Raw genomic sequence first — 19,986 nt, 5'->3', positions numbered from 1 at the left:
AGAAATGGTTATGAACAACTGGTCCTATAAGGCATGAAAGTGTTCTTAATTTCAGTAAAAACCAATTTTAATGAATTAAAATTACACACTGATATAAGTTACTGTAAACTGCCATTAAAAAATTAACTTCTGGGGGAACCAGCAGTTAGCGTAATGGCTATGTCGCTGGACTCCCACGTAGTCGACCGCGGTTCGTGTCCCGGACCCGGTGGCTTAAAACTCACGCCGGGTGCGTGTGCGTGCGTGCCCAAGATCCCGAGAAGAGAATGGAGGAGAAGGGATTGCGGCGTGACCATCCCCCCTGGGGGGTGATTTCTTGCTTTCTGTCTCTATGTCTCTATCTGTCTGTCTGGCGAGCGCACGCGCCCTACAGTGAAAATCTCTCAAAAAAAAAAAAATTAACTTCTCAGCAATTAGTCTGTTAACTTATGGAAATTGATGGTTACTTCACTAACAGATTAGTATGTTTCTAGTTCCTTAACTAAAATAAGGACAGATGTAACAGCAAAACCATACATAGGAAGAATGAAATAAAATGCTTTGACCTTTTAATGAAGTAGTTATATAGTCTTTAATGATGGAGATACATTCTGAAAAATGTGTCAAGGTAATTTCTTTGCTGAATGAACATGATAGTGCATACTTACATGTATTATAGATGGTATTCAGCCCACTACATACCTAGGCCAATGGCTTATTATAATCTTATGGGAACAGCATCATACTTGTGGTCTACTGTTTTTTGTTTTTATTTTTTAAATTTTATTTATTCATTCATTTTAATTTGACCAGAGAGACACACAGAAAGAGAGATAGAGCGAAAGTGAAAAAGCAAGCCACCACGTCCAGGACTTGAACCATGGTTGGCCATGTGGGAGTGTCCAGCGCCTTAACCACCACGCCACCCGCTGGTCCCATGTGGTCTACTGTTGATCAAAACATTATGTGGCTGGGACCAGCAGATGGTGTAATGGTTACATTGCTGGACTCCCACATAGTTGACTATTATTCGAGTCCTGGACCCAGTGGCTTAAAACTCACTCTGGGCATGTGTGCCCAAGATCCTGAGGAGAATGGCAGGAGAAGGATTTATGGCATGGCCATTCCCCCAGGGGGGTAATTTCTAGCTCTCTGCCTTTGTCTTTCTGGTGAACATATGCACCCTATAGCAAAAAAAAAAAAAAAAAGAAATCTCTGTCTAAAACAAAAACAACTATGTGGCACATGACTGTGATTGAGTTCTGTTCAATCTAGAAGATTGTATGATGGGTGTTCAAAAGTTCATGCAAAATGTGTATTGTCTAGAATAGATAAAAAAGACATCTTCAAAAAAAAAAATGTTGAGGCCCAGGGCCAGCAGGTAGCATGGTGGCTAAGGGAACTGGACCCCCATATGGCCGACCACGGTTCAAGTCCTGGACTTGTGGCTTGCTTTCTTGCTTTCTTTCTCTCATTCTATCCCTCTCTAGTCAAATTATAATAAATAAATGAATAAAGTTAATTAAAAAAAATATATATATATACACACATATATAAAGTGAGGCCCTCAGCAACAGAGATAGTGTTGCTGCTCAAGAGGCTGCTAGCTGCACAGGAGGCACTAGTTATGTTCCTGGTTCAACCTGAACATGCGGAGCATAGCTGAACTCTAAGTAAGAGGCTAGAACAAGAGGACTCCAACAGGGCAACATTCTATCAAAAATACCTATCTCTGTTTCTTTCCCTTTCCTTTTCTTACCCTCCTTCTTTTTCAAAAAGGAAAAAAATAAAGACTGGGGGAGATTACCTTGAGATTTAACAAAAGAAAAACCACTCTTAATATGTACAAATAGATTAAAAAAATCCAACAAATGCCATTAAAAATAAATTTTAAAGAATATACAAAAGGTTAAAGAGAACTTTAACCTTCATTTTGGAACTATCACCATCAGACTGGAAAAACATTCTGAATAGTGAAGCTCCTTTTAATAAAATATGATTGAGTTCTCTAAGATTCTTTCACTTACAGTACACCAAGAATAAATTTTGTCACAAAACTTTTCCATAAAGGAAAAAACAAAACAAAACAAATCTGTATTTTAATGTTATTGAGTAGAGAATGTTCCTTTGCTTAACTACCACAGATGCTCCCTAACAAAACTCTGAAAAATTCTTTATTAAACATGTACTTTCAAGTTAAAAATATTGGGGCCAGGACATGGTGTACGGTTACCTCAGTGACTTGAAAATCATGCTGGACACATTTGTGTGCATACTCAAGTTCCCCAGAGGAGAATGGAGAAGATGGGATTGCAGTGTGGTCATCCTCCCTGGGGAGTGACCTTTTCTGTCTCGTTGTTTCTGTCTCTTTCTGGTAAGCACATGTGCCCTAAGGCAAAAATCTCTCTCTCTCTCAAAAAAAAAAAAAAAAAAAAAGGCAATAAAGAAACAAATAAAAAAATTTATGTGATTAGTTCTAAATTTATCATTCTCAATTGATTTTATCTATAACTAAAAAACTAGCCAAAAGATATACTTTTTAATGGAATTAATGACTTAGAAAAAGAGACTCAAAACTCATTGTTCATATAATGCTATTAAATATACACAAGTCTCTTAAAAGTGTATTACAACGTAGGTGCAAAGCACTTAACATCAAATTTTTCTTCAATGCTTTTATTTTAAAAAAATTTACAATGAGGGAACCAGCAGTTAGAGTAATGGCTATGTCGCTGAACTCCCACGTAGTTGACCACGGTACGCGTCCCGGACCCGGTGGCTTAAAACTCACGCCAGGCGCGTGTGTGTGCGTGCCCAAGATCCCGAGAGGAGAATGGAGGAGAAGGGATTGCGGCATGACCATCCCCCCTGGGGGGTGATTTCTCGCTTTCTGTCTCTATGTCTCTGTCTGTCTGGCGTGCACACATGCCCTATAGCGAAAATCTCTCCAAAAAAAAAAAAATTACAATGATTCCTGCAGCAGAAATTCTAAGCAAAAGCTCAGAGATTAATGTATTAAACTATTAAAGTGCCAGTTATGATTAAGATACTGTATATATTATCTATTAGAGGAATTTTGAGATAGGATTTCTACATACCACATCTTCTTTGTTTTCATTCTTAAGTGAAGTTTCTGTCTCCATAGGAGCATCACTGTGATCCCCTTCCAAATTTTGCTTCTCAATCACTGATGCACTAGCCACACTGAAGATTCCATGGATGTTAACTCGAACTTTAACCTTCACTTTGGAACTATCACCATCAGACTGTGGAAAAACATTCTGAATAGTGAAGCTCCCTTTAGGAAAAAAAAACTTTGGTCAGTACATGAGCTTCAGATTAGCTCATTCGATTCATTTACTCGAAAAGCTATCTTTTTTTAGGAAGCTGGTAAATAACTGTAAAATTATGATCACCTAATTATCATGGCATAGACAATTCCTCCAGATTATGTTTCCCTTTTCAAAAGGAATTTTTGCTATAAGGCATGAGTGCTCCCTGGAGAGACAGAGAGGGTCAGAAAGCGAGCAATCAGCCCCCAGGGCGGATGGCCGCGCCGCAATCGCTTCTCCTGCTATTCTCCTCTAAGAATTTTGGGCACACACGCGCACACACAGGTAAGCACCCAGAGAGTTCAAGCCACCAAGTCTGGGACTCAAACCATGGTCAACCACATGGAAGTCCAGCAATATAACCATTACGCCATCTGCTGGTTCCAGGTTATGTTTTTATACCACAAGAAACCTGGTATTAAGACTTTGAAAGTTTTAGCAATCTGACCAAAGTCATCAATATTAGGAAAAAGGAGAGGTGGAATTGTAACCAAGGACAATTTGAATCAAAGGCAATATAACTTCTAGCTATTTCATAATACTGCTATTGTAAAACTAAAAATAACAAAATTCAGTTTCTAAATCTGAAAACAAAATTAAAGCTTTACAAATCATCATCGCCTTTGCAATTCATAAATAAAGCAATTCCATAAATGCCTGGAGATTTTTTTTTATAATTCTAAATTACCATGTTACTAACATCCTCAAAAATCTTATCAATTTTTCACTTTAAGAAATCTACTAATGGGGACCAGCAGTTAACGTAATGGCTATGTCGCTGAACTCCCATGTAGTCAACTGCAGTTCGAGTCCTAGACCCAGTGGCTTAAACTCACACTGGGCGTCTGTGCGTGCGTGCCCAAGATCCCAAGAGGAGAATGAAGAAGGGATTGTGGTGTGGTCATCCCCCTTTTGGGGTGATTTCTCGCTATCTCTCTGTGTCTCTCTGTCTTTCTGGCAAGTGCACACGCCCTATAGCAAAAACCTCTCCAAAAAAAAAAAGAAATCGGGAACCAGCAGTTAGTGTAATGGCTATGTCGCTGGACTCCCACGTAGTCGACCACGGTTCGTGTCCCGGACCCGGTGGCTTAAAACTCACGCCGGGCGCGTGTGCGTGCGTGCCCAAGATCCCGAGAGGAGAATGGAAGAGAAGGGATTGCGGCGTGACCATCCCCCCTGGGGGGTGATTTCTTGCTTTCTGTCTCTATGTCTCTCTCTGTCTGGCGAGCACACGCGCCCTACAGTGAAAATCTCTCCAAAAAAAAAAAAAAGAAGAAATCTACTAATGTTTCTTTAAAGAAATTTAAAATATAATGCTATCCATAGTAGAAGAGAATACTAAGCAGAAAAACTACGTAGTAAAACATTTACATTTAACTGATCTTTTGTGTGTATTGAATTTTATGCCCTCCACCCCCATTCCCAATTCTTAAGCTGAAGTCTTAACCCCCTAGTACCTTAGAATGTGACTGTATTTGGAGATAAGCTCTTTACAAAGGTAATTAAGGTAAAATGAAGTCAGAAGGGTAGGCCCTAATCCAATATGACAGATGTCCTTATAAAAAAAGCAGTAACTTACAAACATATACACACACATGTCAGAGAAAGTCATGTGAACATGAAGAAGGTCATCTATAATCCAAGAATGGTTCCCTTACAGCCTTCAGAAAGATCTCCACTTGCCAATACCCTGATTTCAGATTTCTAGCTTCGAGAAATAGGACAATAAATTTCTATTTAAGCCATCTAGCTTGTAGTATTTGGTTGTTGGAAAAGTCATAATACATTTTTTGCACAAAAAACATAGAAAAAATACATCATGATATGCCCTCCACCCCCATTCCCAATTCTTAAGCTGAAGTCTTAACCCCCTAGTACCTTAGAATGTGACTGTATTTGGAGATAAGCTCTTTACAAAGGTAATTAAGGTAAAATGAAGTCAGAAGGGTAGGCCCTAATCCAATATGACAGATGTCCTTATAAAAAAAGCAGTAACTTACAAACATATACACACACATGTCAGAGAAAGTCATGTGAACATGAAGAAGGTCATCTATAATCCAAGAATGGTTCCCTTACAGCCTTCAGAAAGATCTCCACTTGCCAATACCCTGATTTCAGATTTCTAGCTTCGAGAAATAGGACAATAAATTTCTATTTAAGCCATCTAGCTTGTAGTATTTGGTTGTTGGAAAAGTCATAATACATTTTTTGCACAAAAAACATAGAAAAAATACATCATGACTTTTCCAACAACCCAATACTTTGTTTTAGCAGCTCTAGCAAACTGATAAAAAATTTAATGATTTCTACCCCTTTAAATAATGTAGTTGACATATTTACATCATCCACTTTTTAATTTATCTATAAAGCAATAAATAGAAAAATTTTAAACTTAAAAATTATTTCTTCTTTTTTAAATGCTGTTAAGTTTTTTTATCTTCTGAAAAAACATTATATAGTTAAGCTGGACATTACAGTCTTCTATTTTTACTGTTATTAATCCAGTAATATTCTAGTTGTTGTCAATGGACATTAAGTTTAAAATCAGAATACACAGCCAATCTAGCAGCACAATTTCAAAAAACTGATTAAAGAATTTTTCTATAAAAAATAATCCTCACAAGTATCTTTCAAGGCCAATTATAGAGCACTTTAAATATGAATAAAGAATTAAAAATACTCAAACTTGTTGTTACTCTAGAAATAAACAAAGCACTAAAAGTGCATATTTAGAAAAAAGTATGACTATCTTTCTTTAAAAATCCCAGTTCAGCTGACATGGCAATTTATATGTTTCCTTGATTTTTATTACCTCCAAAACTTATGAAAAATCTGTGTTCTCTTACCAATTCTTGCATCAGGATAAGGCACTTCATGTAAATTAGTATAAAATGCTTCTAGTTCAAATGGTTCCTTCTTGTGGAAAGTAATAACTTTTGAGAATGGAGCAGGATGGTTCTTACAGAATACTTCACATTCCCTAAAACAGAGTGAGAAAGACGCTAAATGGAAAAGTGCTTATGAACTCATTTACTGAACCCATTTCATTACTAATTCAAAAGCAGCAATCACAAAGATCTCTATGCACAAAAGAAAAGAAAAACAACTACTGATTCTGCTATAAAAATGCATTTTAGCAGATTTATGGCTCAAACTTTTCAGAATGTCTATCATAGTAACAACTGCACATTACTAAAAAGAGAAAGATTTCCTATGGAAAACAAACAAACAAAAACCCCACTTAGGGCATGTGTGCTCACCAGAGGACAGTGAGAGAGAGAGGAAAAGTGAGAAATCACTGCTTCCCCCACTTGGGGGATGGCCGTTCTGCAATCATCCATTCTCCTCCCAGGATTTTGGGCACACACGCAGATGTGCCTGATATGTTATATCAAGCCACCAGGTTTGGGGCTCTAACTGCTAAGTCAGTCATATGGGATCCAGCCACTCTAACCACCATGCCACCTGGCTGGCACAAGAATATGTATACACACACACACACACACACACACACACACGTACACACACACACACATACATATTTTAAGGCCAATATGCTAAATTTTTTTCTCATATGTAAAGACCAAGTCCCATCCATTAACTTCCAAATTACTTACTAAATTTAACTCTTTTTTTTTTTAGAATTATTTAACTTTATTATTTAAGTTTAATTTGACCAGAGAGGGTCAGAGAGAGAGAGAGAGAGAGAGAGACAGAGAGAGAGAGAGAGAGAGAGGAAGTGAGAGAGAAAATGAGAGAGCAAGCCAGCATGTCTAGGACTTGAACTGCAGTTGCTCATGTGAAATCCAGAGCCCTTAACCACCACACCACCTGATGGCCACTAAATGTAACCCTTTTTACTCTAGTTCCCTTTAAGAAAAAACTTTCATTTGGAAATGCTTTTGAAACTTACAGAAACATGGGAAAATAAAAATTGGACAAGAAAAAACAATTGTTATGGTTAACATTTACCCTATTCGTGGCCAGCAGGTAAAGAACATAGAACAAAAACTTAAAAGAAACTTTACAATGTAAATATGACTTTATTCATTATATAAACTATACTTATAAGAAGTAGGGCAGCGGAGCTAGCCCTGTAGCACAGTGGGTAAGCCCTGTGTATAGGGAGCTGGATCCCAAATGGCAGACAGCATTTCAAATCCTGGTCCTGGCAGTTTGAAAAACATACCAGGATGGGGGAACCAGCAGCTAGCGTAATGGCTATGTCGCTGGACTCCCCACATAGTCGACCGCGGTTCGTGTCCTGGACCCAGTGGCTTAAAACTCACACCGGGCGCATGTGCATGCGTGCCCAGGATCCCGAGAGCAGAATGGAGGAGAAGGGATTGCGGCGTGACCATCCCCCCTGGGGGGCGATTTCTCGCTTTCTGTCTCTATGTCTCTCTCTCTGTCTGGCGAGCGCACGCGCCCTATAGCGAAAACCTCTTCAAAAAAAAAAAAAAATACCAGGAGTGTGTGTGTTTGTGTGTGTGTGTGTGTGTGTGTGACCAAAATTCTGGCTAGATGGAGAAATAGGACTGTGGCTTGACCATGCCCCAGTGGGGTATTCTCTCTCTCTCTCTCTCTCTCTCTCTAGTGAGCGCATGTACCCTCTGGCAATTGGGGGGGGGAACAGAAAGCAGGTAAGTAAAATTTTTGAAATACACATTTTGATTCTGGTAATTAGGCAAGATACTTAAATCCTGGGCAATTCATGAAAAAAGAAGTGTAAATGTAGACAAAATCATAAAAAGTCTATAACTTGTAACAATCAGAAATACAAATTTAATAACAAAGTACCATTTTTAAAATTTTTTACTATCAGCATGTTCAATTTAAAAATATAGAAGGAAACAAGCTAAAACACACCAAAAAATGAAATGTATACAAGGATGCTCCCAATAGCACTGCTTAAAGTAATAAAAATATGAGTTAAAAATGTATTAGTTATGGGGCTGGCAGGTGGCATGGTAGTTAAGGGTGCTGACCTCCCACATGGTCGACTGCAGTTCTAGTCCCAGACCTGTGGCTTGCTTTCTCACTCTCTCTCTCTCTCTGGTCAAATAATAAATAAATAAATAAATAAATAAAGTTATAAAAAATATTTATTTAAAAAATAGTGTATTGGTTAAATTTACTATGACACACAAACTTATAAAAAAATAGTTAATGTTGGGATCAGCAGTTGGCGTAACGGCTATGTTGCTGGACTCCACGAAGTCAACCATGGTTCGAGTCCCAGACCTGGTAGCTTAAACTCACGCAGGACACATGTGCGTGTGTGCCCAAGATCCCAAGAGGAGAATGGAGGAGAAGGGATTGTGGCCGTGGCCATCTCCCCTAGGGGGTGATTTCTCGCTTTCTGTCTCTCTGTCTCAGTCCTTCTGGCGAGTACACACACCCTATAGCAAAAACCTCTAAAGCAACAACAATAAAAAATAGTTAATGTCTTTTGATGAAATATACAATATATTTAAAAAACCAAGCTGCACTGAAGATTTATAAATCATTGTACATGTACCAAAAAGTACATACTTTTGTCTATTATAGATATTCAAGGAAAATGACTGGAATACATATATTAGGCGTTAGAAACTGTTACCTCTCTAAAATAGGTAAAGAGAGCCAGGTATGGCAAATGAACGTCTTCAAGTTTTACATTTCTATACTATAATTTTCATTTAAAAATTAGCATTTACTTTTATAATAAATGTTCCCATCATGGTTTACATTATATATAATTTTTACATTCTCGTTTTTTCTCTTTTAAGATATTTTTTGCTATAGGGTGCATGAGAGAGAGAGAGACAGAGAGACAGAAAGTGAGAAATCACCACCTGGGAGATGGCTAAGCCTCAATCCCTTCTCCTCCATTCTCTTTTTGGGATTTTGGGCACAAACACACACACTCCCAGTGTAAGTTTCAACCCTCTTGGTCTGGGACTCAAACTGCAGTCAGCCATGTGGGAGTCCAGTGACGTAACCAGTATGCCATCTGCTGGTCCCATATGTTCTATTTTTTTTCTAATATTTGAAAAATACTTGGCAGAATTCTAAGAGTATAAATCTCTCTTACTTAGAAAAGGTGGTTTAAACTGGTTAAAGATTTACAATAAGCTCTAATCAAGGTTTTAAAAATAACTTACCCAGTTCCATCTTCAAAAGAGGTCTTCCACCTTAACGTGATTGAATATGGAACGAGGTCTGTTATGGAAAATTCTCGCACTTTAAATGCTGGTGAGAGAATTGCACACTGAAAATAAGATGTATAACATATTTAAATTAACAAATAAAAATCACACAAACTACTTGATAAAATCCTTATATTAAAAGTATCATATTTTTAAAATTACTGTTTCTTGGTAATGTCCAGTTAAACTTTGAAAGGGCTGGAGTATCCTCTATGTGACCTTTCAAAAAAATTAATGAAAGAATAATTTTAAATCTCTGAAAGTAATTTTAAATGGGCATAATTGTAAGAATTCATAAAATTGGTATTCTTTCAGTGTGGCCACAGACATACTGTCTTATTATAGTTTAAAGTATAAATGGGAAAGATACCAGACTTTGCGTCTTTTATTTGTATCAATTATTTTATCAGAAATAATCTCAATTTATTTATAGCTTACTGACAGGTGACTGAACAGGTAATATCAAAAGGCCCCTTTAGGCCCATTATCTCTGGCAAGATATACATTCTAAAAAAAACAACAATCATACCTGTAATGCACACCCTCTTGCAACAGCCTCATCAGCATTTAGTGTGGTACTTATGTCTTTAAGAAAGAATTTAGTGATCTGTTCCTTCACTGCAGGAATTCGTGTTGCTCCTCCTACGATTTCTATACTACTTATGTCTTCACGCTGTAAGTCTAGAAAATGAGATGTTTTTAATTGAGAAAACTGTGATAGTCTCCAAAAATTTGTGAACATTAGACTTTGAAAAGTACATTTTTAACAAAACAGTCAAATTTTGTATTTGCTCAAGAAAGAAGGTCAATTTTGGAAAAAGGCAAATTTTAATAAATATTAATCTATGTGACAAGTACATTACTTGGTTCAGATAAACGAGTAACAGTAGGAACAGATAAGCTTTTCATGAGTTTTTTTAAATAATTATTTTATTTTATTTATTCATTCATTTATTTTTAAATTTGACCAGAGAGAGACAGACGTTGAGAGAGAGAGAGAGAGGAAGCGAGAAAGCAAGCCACCAGATTCAGGACCCGAACTCTGGTCGGCCATGTGGGAGTGTCCAGTGCCCTAACCACCACGCCACCTGCTGGTCTCCAGCATTTCATGAATTTTAAAGAAGCTCTTCAGTTTTCTAATGTCTACCTCATGGATTCGTAGAGGAAGTATATTTTAATTGATTACCGAAAGGAATTATGTCTCTCTTCCTACTCTAATTTCACTTTAGAATCTGGTATAGTTACTATATAAGTACTCCAAATAAAACTAGCATTGGCTTTATGATGTAAATAGTAAAATGAGCTAGGAAAAATTCTCACAAACCCAGATTTCTAGTGCTCTCCTCTTATAAATGAAGAATGCACAGTATTAGCCTCTAAAATGCTATCGATACAAAGGGCCAGCCCTGTAGGGCAGTGGGTTAAGTCCTGTGAATAGGGAGTTGGATTCCACACATGGCCAACTAACTGCTCTTTGAATCCCAGCACCTGTGGCTTGAAAAACACAGGGAATGTGTGCATGCATGCCCAAATCCTGCTGAGATGGAGAAATAGGGGAAATAAGATTGAGGCATGACCACACCCTGTTGGGGGTGTGTGTACACACTTTTTCTCTCAAATATGCACACATACTCTCTGGCAATACATTAAAAAAAGAAAAAGCTTTGACGATTTTATACTCCCCTCCACAAGGGAGCAACATTTTAGTGTAGTTCTGATAGTCCAGTAATTTCCACTTACTAGCTTGTTCCATAACTGCTTTTAAAGGTGGTTCAACCCTGGCCAAAAGGGAAGAACATAATTGTTCAAATTGAGCCCTGTGAGAAAATGAAATAAAATCATTCTGGGGGAGATGAAAGGTTGAGCAAATCTTCCAAAATAACAACACAAAAAAATTAATGTGATCTTAACATTCTAAAATAAGCAAATACTTTTTGAACTGAAAACATACACAATACCTGTTCATTTTACTAGAAACATCCAAGTCATTCATGAAACACTCAATATTCAATGGAAGATCTGATGCGTTTGCACTCATTAGCTTCTTTAGCTTTTCACATTCTTGATATAAACGCAACAAGGCTCGAGAGTTTTCTTTCACATTTATCTTATATTTTGTCTTGAATTCGTCACAGAAATAATCTACTAATGCCTCATCAAAGTTTCTGCCACCCAAATATGGATCAAAAGTGGTAGCCAAGACCTATTTAATTGAAAAGGCAGAAATGAATTTTCAGAAATAGTTTTTTTTCCAAAAATAAAAACTTCTAAAATGAAAATAAAAACAAGGGTAAAGAAATTGTTCAACCACAGGGGTGCCAAGTTCAGAATCAGAATTAAATTATCATATATTCAGCAAAGTTTTATCCTAAATAATGTTTTCTACAGTTACAGATCTATGTATTATAATTAAAAGAATAATTCTAATTCTGTAATAATTGAATTATAACAACTAAAACGTCATTATCTCCTATCCTTGGTTCTAACGATAGTACTGAACAGGTACACCAAACACCAAATTTAAGACAGAAAAGAAACAGTCCTAAACGTACTCATCAGAACAAGAGCAGATAGTGGCACAGTAGTAAAAATACAACTCCTGTGAGGTACTGCCACATGGGAAGGTACACAGTGCATGTGTGTGCCCGTGATCCCAGGGCTGGTCAATGGTTGGGGTTAGAGATCACGGCATCAAGATCCCATTAGGGGGTCTTCCCTCCTCAACTTCTCCTTGATATCTCTCTCTCTCATGGAAAAGATAAACTTAAAAATATTTAAATAATAAAAAAAAAAGAGAGCTAGCCCTATAGCTCAGTGGTTAAGGGAGCCAGATGCCATGCCCCCTTGAAAGGGTGCTTTCTACCCTGTCCATCTCTCTCTCTCTCTGATGAGTACATGCACCCTCTAGCAATTAAAAACAACAGCAAGAATATCCCAAAAGACAAAAACTCTGGGGTAAGCTGTATAATAGGATGGGGATAAAAGAGCTAGATTCCACATAGTTGACCATGGCTTAAATCCTGACCTCAGCAGCCTGAAAAACACACTGGGCTTTTATGCATGCACGCACAAAATTTCAACAAGATGGAGAAATGAACTTGCATAAGATCACATTTTTGTTTGTTTGTTTTGTTTTAAAGTTTTGTTATATGGCTTGTGCTTGCTGAGAGAGACAGAGAGAGACAATGAGTGGGAAAGTGAGAAATCATACCCACTCCAGGGGTTATGGCCACACGGCAATGCCCTCTCCCCCAGTCTCCTCTTGGAATTTTGGGCAAGCATGTACAAGTGCCTGGTATGATTTGCAAGATGCTAGGTCCAGGACCTGAACTGCTTCTGACCATGTGGGTGTCCAGAGCCTTAACCACTCTACCACCTGTTGGCCTCAAGATTACAATTTCTGAAGGGCAAGCCAGCATTTAAACTCAGCTCTTATGAGTCTCTATATTGCCTGTGGTCTTAATCATTAAAGTTAATTACAGCAAATAAATTATTTACTTACTTTAAGTTTTCCTTTGTTAAAAGCACAAACCGAGACCTGATAGGCAGAATGTCCCATATCAATAAATACTACATTTCTTGGCTTCTCATCTAATGGTGGAAGATCCTGTTTATAAATTCCATATGCTAGTGCGACTGTGAAAGAACAAAGAATTAGGTTAACTGTGGCACAACAATTATTTGGAAAAGAACTAAAAGATAAGTCAATTTGGTACTGTACTTTAATACACGGTATGATACTATACATTGTTAGTTTCAAAGTAAATTAACTTTATGAAATTTTGTTTTTTCCTTACTCATCTTTAGTAGTGACATTTCTTAGTCAACAAAACAACTTTAACCTCTGGCAAAATGCACTCAAAGAACAAGCCTGTAAGAACCAGAAGTAACAGGGTTTAAAAAGCAAAATGCTTTGTTATTAATTAGAAAATACTATTAACAGTATTTCTCTAATAGTAATTTTCAAATTGCAAAGTACTTACCTGCAGTAGTCTCATTCATCAGTCTTAAGCAATTTAAGCCTGCAACCTGGGCTGCAGCCATCACAGATCTTCTCTCAGCATCAGTGAAAAAGCTAGGGATCTGGTATTTTAAATCAATAAATATTAGTTTGATGTAATAGGTTTTACTTAAACATTCCATCAATTAAGAAATAACAAACAACTACACTAAAACTTATGTATGTTTAGGACAAGAAATGATTTTCTAATTAAATAAATGAGATATACTACGTTTTATTTTTATTAGATTCGACCAAAAGTACAAAGACTATTTTTTTAAGAGTTATTTATTTATTTATTTATTGGAGAGGTTTTTGCTATAGGGAATGTGCGCTCGCCAGAAAGACAGAAAGACAGAGACAGAGACAGAAAGTGAGAAATCACCCCCCAGGAGGGATGGCCACACCACAATCCCTTCTCCTTCAACTGCTGGTCCCTATTCATTTCATTTTAATTATTATTATTTTAAAAATTGTTACAGAGTGCCTATGCTCACCAAATATTAAGTTTTAAGCAGTTGCCTCTAATTTTGTTTCTTGAATGTAGAAATTTCATTTAACAAATATCAACAACAGGAGAAGGACCTAAATTTTGTTTTGTAAATTTGCTTATCCTGACTTGGTGATATTTTCCATGTAAAAATCTAAGTTATAAGATACAGTTCATTAACTAGATAGGTTTCCAGCTACCAGGGACACAGTAGTGCACAAAAGGACAAAATATTGCCCGTATCTATTGCACAAACCACAAAGTGAATAATGGTCAAAAGTTCACATTACTCTGTCCAGACACTAATTTCTGACATAAAAGAGTAAATAAACTGCAATGGATTTAATTTTAAGATTTTAATTTTTAAAAAATCTGACATGTACATTTTAAGAGGCAGTATAATGGTAGAGTTATGAGCATAGGTTTGGGAACAAATTATATGACTCTACCACTTATTAGCTTTGCTGATTTTGGGCAAATTATTTAACTTCTCTGTGTCTCATTTTTTTAATCTGTAAAGTTGGGGTTAATATCCTAATAGTATCCTACCTGATGGAATGGTTCTGACGATTAAATAAGTTAATATATATGGACCAGCAGTTAGTATAATGGCTACGTCGCTGGACTCCCATGTAGTTGACCGCGGTTCAAGTCCTGGACCCAGTGGCTTAAACTCATGCCGGGAGCACATGTGTGCGTGCCCAAGATCCCAAGAGGAGAATGGAGGAGAAGAGATTGCAGCATGGCCATCCACCCGGGGGATGATTTCTCGCTTTCTGTCTCTCTCTGTCTTTCTGGTGAGTGCATGCGCCCTGTAGCAAAAACCTCTCAAAAAAACCCAAAAAACAAACAAACAAAAAAGTTAATATATAAAGTGTTTATTACAGGGCATGGTCAATGGTAAACTGCTATTAACTCTTACTAAATGGCTAAAAAAGAAAATATTAGGTTCTAAGATTTTTCTTTCACTTTAGAGAATTCCAAATGCCTATGAAAAACTTTAAATACCAAATTAACTGGTGAGTTCATAATATGATTCTATTTTTCTAATAAGATGAGAATCTTGAACTTTACTTAGTCAAGTTTAATTGTAAAAATATATTCTCATTTCAATGATCACATGTAAGTTAAAAACATGTGGTCCTCCAAGCTGACCTGGGGACCCAAACCCATAGTTGGCATGTGGCTTCCAGCCTTGCAAGGGAACTACTAGTTACCACTGTGCTACAGTGGCTAGGTCAATTTTTTTTTCTTTCTCAACCTTTATCATAAGATCTTAAGGTTCTTAGTGGTGGGAAGTTAAGGGCTACCTGGGAAGATTCTTAAGGATATTTGCAGAAATAGCAGCCACCAACTAATCGTGTATATTGGATTTTAAGATTCAGTGATTATTACAATTGAATTTATGGACAATTTAAATCTTTCTTTTCTTTTTTTTTGGAAAGGTTTTTGCTATAGGGTGCATGCGCTCACCGGACAGACAGAGAGAGACAGAGAGACAGAAAGTGTGAAATCACCCCCCAAGGGGGATGGCCACACCGCAATCGCTTCTCTTCCATTCTCTTCTCGGGATCTTGGGCACACATGCACACATGCCCAGCATGAGTTTTAAGCCACCGGGTCTGGGACGCGAACCATGGTCGACCACGTGGGAGTCCAGCGACAAAGCCATTACACTAACGGCTGGTCCCAGGCAATTTAAATCTAAACTTTACAAAATAAGGTAACATTTTTTTTTTTTTTTAAAGAAAAGGTCAAAATACATTTAGGCTATTTATGAAGAAGGGCATAAAGTGTAAAGAGAAGAAAAATATTCAATACCACAGTACATTGGAAAATGTAATTCAGGAGTATTTGTAACTGAGGTAAAACTTACGGAAATCACACAGTCGGCCACTGGTTTCTTTAAAGCATTTTCTGAAGTCTCTTTAAGCTTAGCTAATAGCATTCCAGTAACTTGTTCAATTGCGAAAGGTCTCTCTTCTTCTAGGTACCGCACCTAAAACCAACAGTAGAAATGTTTATTAAGATCATTAACTGGAAAGTCATTTATAAATTGAACAAATATTTAATAGGACAATACTCTATATTGAACAATGAAAAAAGGTAAAGTCTTTTCTCAAGGAAGTTTTATTCCAGAAAGATGTTGTTTTGGAAACCTGACTTCATTAAAAACAGTGAAGGGCTAGCATGTGGTATGGTGGTTAAGGCGGCTAGATCGCGGATAGCAGACCATGCAGTCAAGTGCCAGACCCAGTGACTTGAAAAATACACAAGGTGGGGGCAAGCAGGTGGCATAGTAGTTAAGGTGCTGGCCTCTCATACAGCTGGCCGTGGTTCAAGCCCTGGACCTGGAGGTTTGAAATTCACTCAGTGTGTGTGTGTGTGTGTGTGTGTGTGTGTGTGTGTGTGTGTGTGTGCACAATAAGTCGAGAGGGGAGGGGGGAGTGGTCCTTCTGGGGGGTGATTTCTCACTTTTTCTCTATCTCTCAGGTGAGCGCACACACCCTGTAGGAAAAATCTCTCTCTGAAAAAAAAAAGGGAAAACACACAAGGTATATACATGTGCACCTAAAATCCCAACACGAGGGAGAAATGGAAGAGAAGGAACTGTGGTGTGACCATGTCCCATGGGAGGTGCTTTCCTGATTTCTCTCTCTCTGTTTTTTTTTCTGGTTAGTACACATGGTATCTCGCAAATAAAAAAATAAAAAGGTAGAAAAAGAAGAAAGAAAAAAAGTAACAGTGTCTCTCATTTCTAAGGTTCTAATACCTTACACATATAATTATTAGTAAGCAAACCATTTGCAGAAGTGTCTCTGCCCTCTAAAATCCCACCTCCCACAAAAATAATTTATTTATTCATTTTCCTAGTGTGACATAGTAAGCAATGAAGGATAAAAAGATCAATTAATATCGCTTCTGAAAGTCAGACCATACCCTGAGTTTAAAATGAAAATTTTTACAGTTTGGGGAAAAGGAAATGAGAATATCAGAAAAAAAGTTTCCTTAGTTAAAAAAAAAAAGAAAAAGAATATCATTCTTCTAAGGTTTCTTGGGACAACTTTGAATTAAATATAAAATATACACATATAAAAATGTAATAATGATTTTTTTAGATCAAATAATTTTTCATCTTATATTAGCTTGTCAGGAAAGTCACAATGCATTTGTACATGGAAAAACACGTCATGACTTTCCTAACAACCTAATACAAATGGTTAAGACTAGACTATGTCTTTTCTCCTTGGAACCCCAATGGATTAAATAATTTCATTTTATAATAACAACCTATGAAAGAACTCTGAAGAACTTTTCAAAGCATGTAAGAGATATAGTTGTCAGAAAGCAATAAACTATAAATGCGTAGATTTATTTCTAGATTCTCCACTTGGTTCCATCAGTGTCCCTTTTTGTGCCATTACCACATTATTCTGATTACTATACTTAGTACAAAGAGATTTCAAAAAGTTCCTGAAAAAATGTAATTAAAGTATGAGTTTATTTCAATGCAAAAAAAAAAATTTTTTTTTTGGAGAGGTTTTCGCTATAGGGTGGGTGCGCTTGCCAGACAGATAGAGAGAGACATAGAGACAGAAAGCGAGAAATTACTCCTCAGGGGGGATGGTCACGCCACAATCCCTTCTCCTCCATTCTCCTCTCGAGATCTTGGGCACGCATGCACACGCGCCCGGAGTGAGTTTTAAGCCACCAGGTCTGGGACTTGAACTGCAGTCGACTACGTAGGAGTCCAGTGACATAGCCATTATGCTAACTGCTGGTTCTCAATGCAAAAATTTTTTGAAATCCTTGCATAGATTTCTTTGTAATATGATTTTCCATGAACTTTCGTAAGACCCTCCCTTCAAGAATTACCTTGAATCAGACCTAAAATTGATACCCATTTGTTTCAGATCCATTTACAAATAAGTTCAAAAACAAATACTATATCAAATTACTGCCTTTAAATCAAATGAGTAGGAAGAAACCATATACCCTAAAATAAGAGACAATGAATCAAATATCATGGTCTTAGTCTGTCCATGGAACATTTACTAATTCTGTATTCTTTTGATTAAGAATATTTTAAGAGTTAGATAAAACAAATATCACAGTATATTCAAACTAACATAAGAAGAAATGGATAAAATGTTTGAGGAATTGAACCTTTATGTTCCTTCAGTCTTCAAAAGATAAAGACAACTTAGATCAACACAGGTCTGACTTATGTTTTCAAAGCATTTTTCAACTGGCATACAGGTATCTACTATGAATGTACAAATAAAACCGGTATCACTTAAAACATAGTTTTTGGCTTTCTTTAAAAATATCTCTGGTTTTCTAAGCCTATTCACAAAACTATCTATTTCTGTGGTTATTTTTTGTTTGTTTGTTTTTTTCTCCTTTGTTAAGAGATAGTACCTTGCTATGTTGCCCAGGTTGGTCTCAAACTCTTGATCCTCCTGCCTCAGCTTCCTGAGTGCCTGGCACAACAGGTACATGCCACTGTGCCCAGTTTATTTATTTTTATTTTAAAGAATAAAAGCAAAAAAAAAAAAAATCCAATTCTAAACTGGTTTAAACTTCCCCAGATGACCATTACTAGGCTTACCATATCTAAAGGATGTCCTTTAAAAATTATTTATTTAATTTTGTTATTATTACTGTTATTTTTAAATTTGCTATAGGGCAAATTGCTCACCAGAGAGAAAGAAAGAGGGAATGGGAGAAAACAAACCTCTGGGTCTGGGACTCCAGCCGTGGCAGGCCATGTGGGAGTTCAGACGCTTAACCACCACGCTACCTGCTAGCATCCTGAATATTATTTTTATCTGTTGGTGCTATCCAGTTTCTCGGTTAACAGCCTTTGATCTGCAAATTTCACCTAAGATATGGTTCCGCGATTTGTCTCATCTTTAACCTCACACGGTGTTTTCTATTACTATTGCTGCAGCCTCCTATCTTCTGACTATAATTTATCATCTACCCAGTGGTTAGAATCCTTTTTTAAAAATGGAAATAAATGCATATCCATAACATACATATTGAGATTTAAATTAGTTATTAAAAACAGCTTCACTGAAATATAATTTAGGTAGCATAAAATTCATCCTTCTGAAGTATGTAATTAAGTGGTTTTTAGTACATAGTATCCACAAAATTGTGCGCCGAGCACCATCTAATTGTAGAACATTTTCATCACCTCAAAAGGAACTTTGTACCAATTCACAGTCACTCTCCATTTCCCCTTCCCCTTAACCTTTAGCAACCACTAATTTAATTTCTCTGTCCATGTATCTGTCCTATTCTGAACTTTCCAGATAAAGAGAATTTTATTTGTCTTTTAGTTATCATGTTTTCAAGGTTCAAACATTCTGTAACGTCATCCCTTTCTAGGGCCAAAAAAATTCTATTGTATAGATGTAACTAGGAGTAGAATGGTTATGTCACATGGAGCCGGCAGGTGGCGTGGTGGTTAAGGGTGTTGGACTCCCACATGGGCCAGCCATGGTTCAAGTCCTAGACCTCGTGGCTTGCTTTTCTTTCTCTCTCTGTGTCGCTCTTTCTCTCTCTTTCATTTTGTCCCTCTCTGGTCAAATTAAAATAAATTAATTAATTAAAAAAGAAAGAATGGCTAGGTTGCACAGTAACTATGTGTTCTGAGGTATTCTGCAAGTCTTTGAAAAATCAATGCTAAATGTTTTTTAAACAATCTATAACGTACTGTCTTAGAATGTAGGATAAACAATCGAGAATCTGGGATCAGCAGGTAGCGTGGAGGTTAAGGCACTGGATTCCCACATAGTCCACTACAGTTCAAGTCCTAGACCCAGCAGCTTGAAAATAACACCAGGCATGCCCAAAATCCCAAGGGAAGAATGGAGGAGAAGGGGTTGTAGTGTGGCCATCTTCCCCAGGGGGTGATTTCTTAGTTTTTCTCTCCCTATTACTCTCTGGCAAGTGCACACACCCTGTGGCAAAAACCAAACC

At 37.1% G+C, this 19,986-nt stretch overlaps 1 protein-coding gene across 1 annotated transcript in view; it reads right to left on the bottom strand.

Moving 5' to 3' along the window:
• The window catches only part of HSPA4L (heat shock protein family A (Hsp70) member 4 like), a 56,291-nt gene that overhangs the window by 19,796 nt on the left and 16,509 nt on the right, over positions 1–19,986 (bottom strand). Inside the window, exons 5-13 of the mRNA XM_006153142.3 lie at positions 15,872–15,994; positions 13,489–13,588; positions 13,008–13,141; positions 11,464–11,708; positions 11,246–11,322; positions 10,035–10,186; positions 9,461–9,567; positions 6,161–6,294; positions 3,078–3,277 (exon numbers count right to left, since the gene is read on the bottom strand). Of these exons, the coding sequence (XP_006153204.1) occupies positions 3,078–3,277; positions 6,161–6,294; positions 9,461–9,567; positions 10,035–10,186; positions 11,246–11,322; positions 11,464–11,708; positions 13,008–13,141; positions 13,489–13,588; positions 15,872–15,994 (1,272 nt within the window). The remainder of the gene's footprint in view (positions 1–3,077; positions 3,278–6,160; positions 6,295–9,460; positions 9,568–10,034; positions 10,187–11,245; positions 11,323–11,463; positions 11,709–13,007; positions 13,142–13,488; positions 13,589–15,871; positions 15,995–19,986) is intronic.

The sequence above is a fragment of the Tupaia chinensis genome, unplaced genomic scaffold, assembly GCF_000334495.1.
Source record: "Tupaia chinensis unplaced genomic scaffold, TupChi_1.0 Scaffold000362_1, whole genome shotgun sequence".
In the NCBI taxonomy this organism is placed as follows: Eukaryota; Metazoa; Chordata; class Mammalia; order Scandentia; family Tupaiidae; genus Tupaia; species Tupaia belangeri.
Note: the sequence above shows the minus strand (reverse complement) of the source record. Positions and strands in the feature narration are given on the sequence as shown.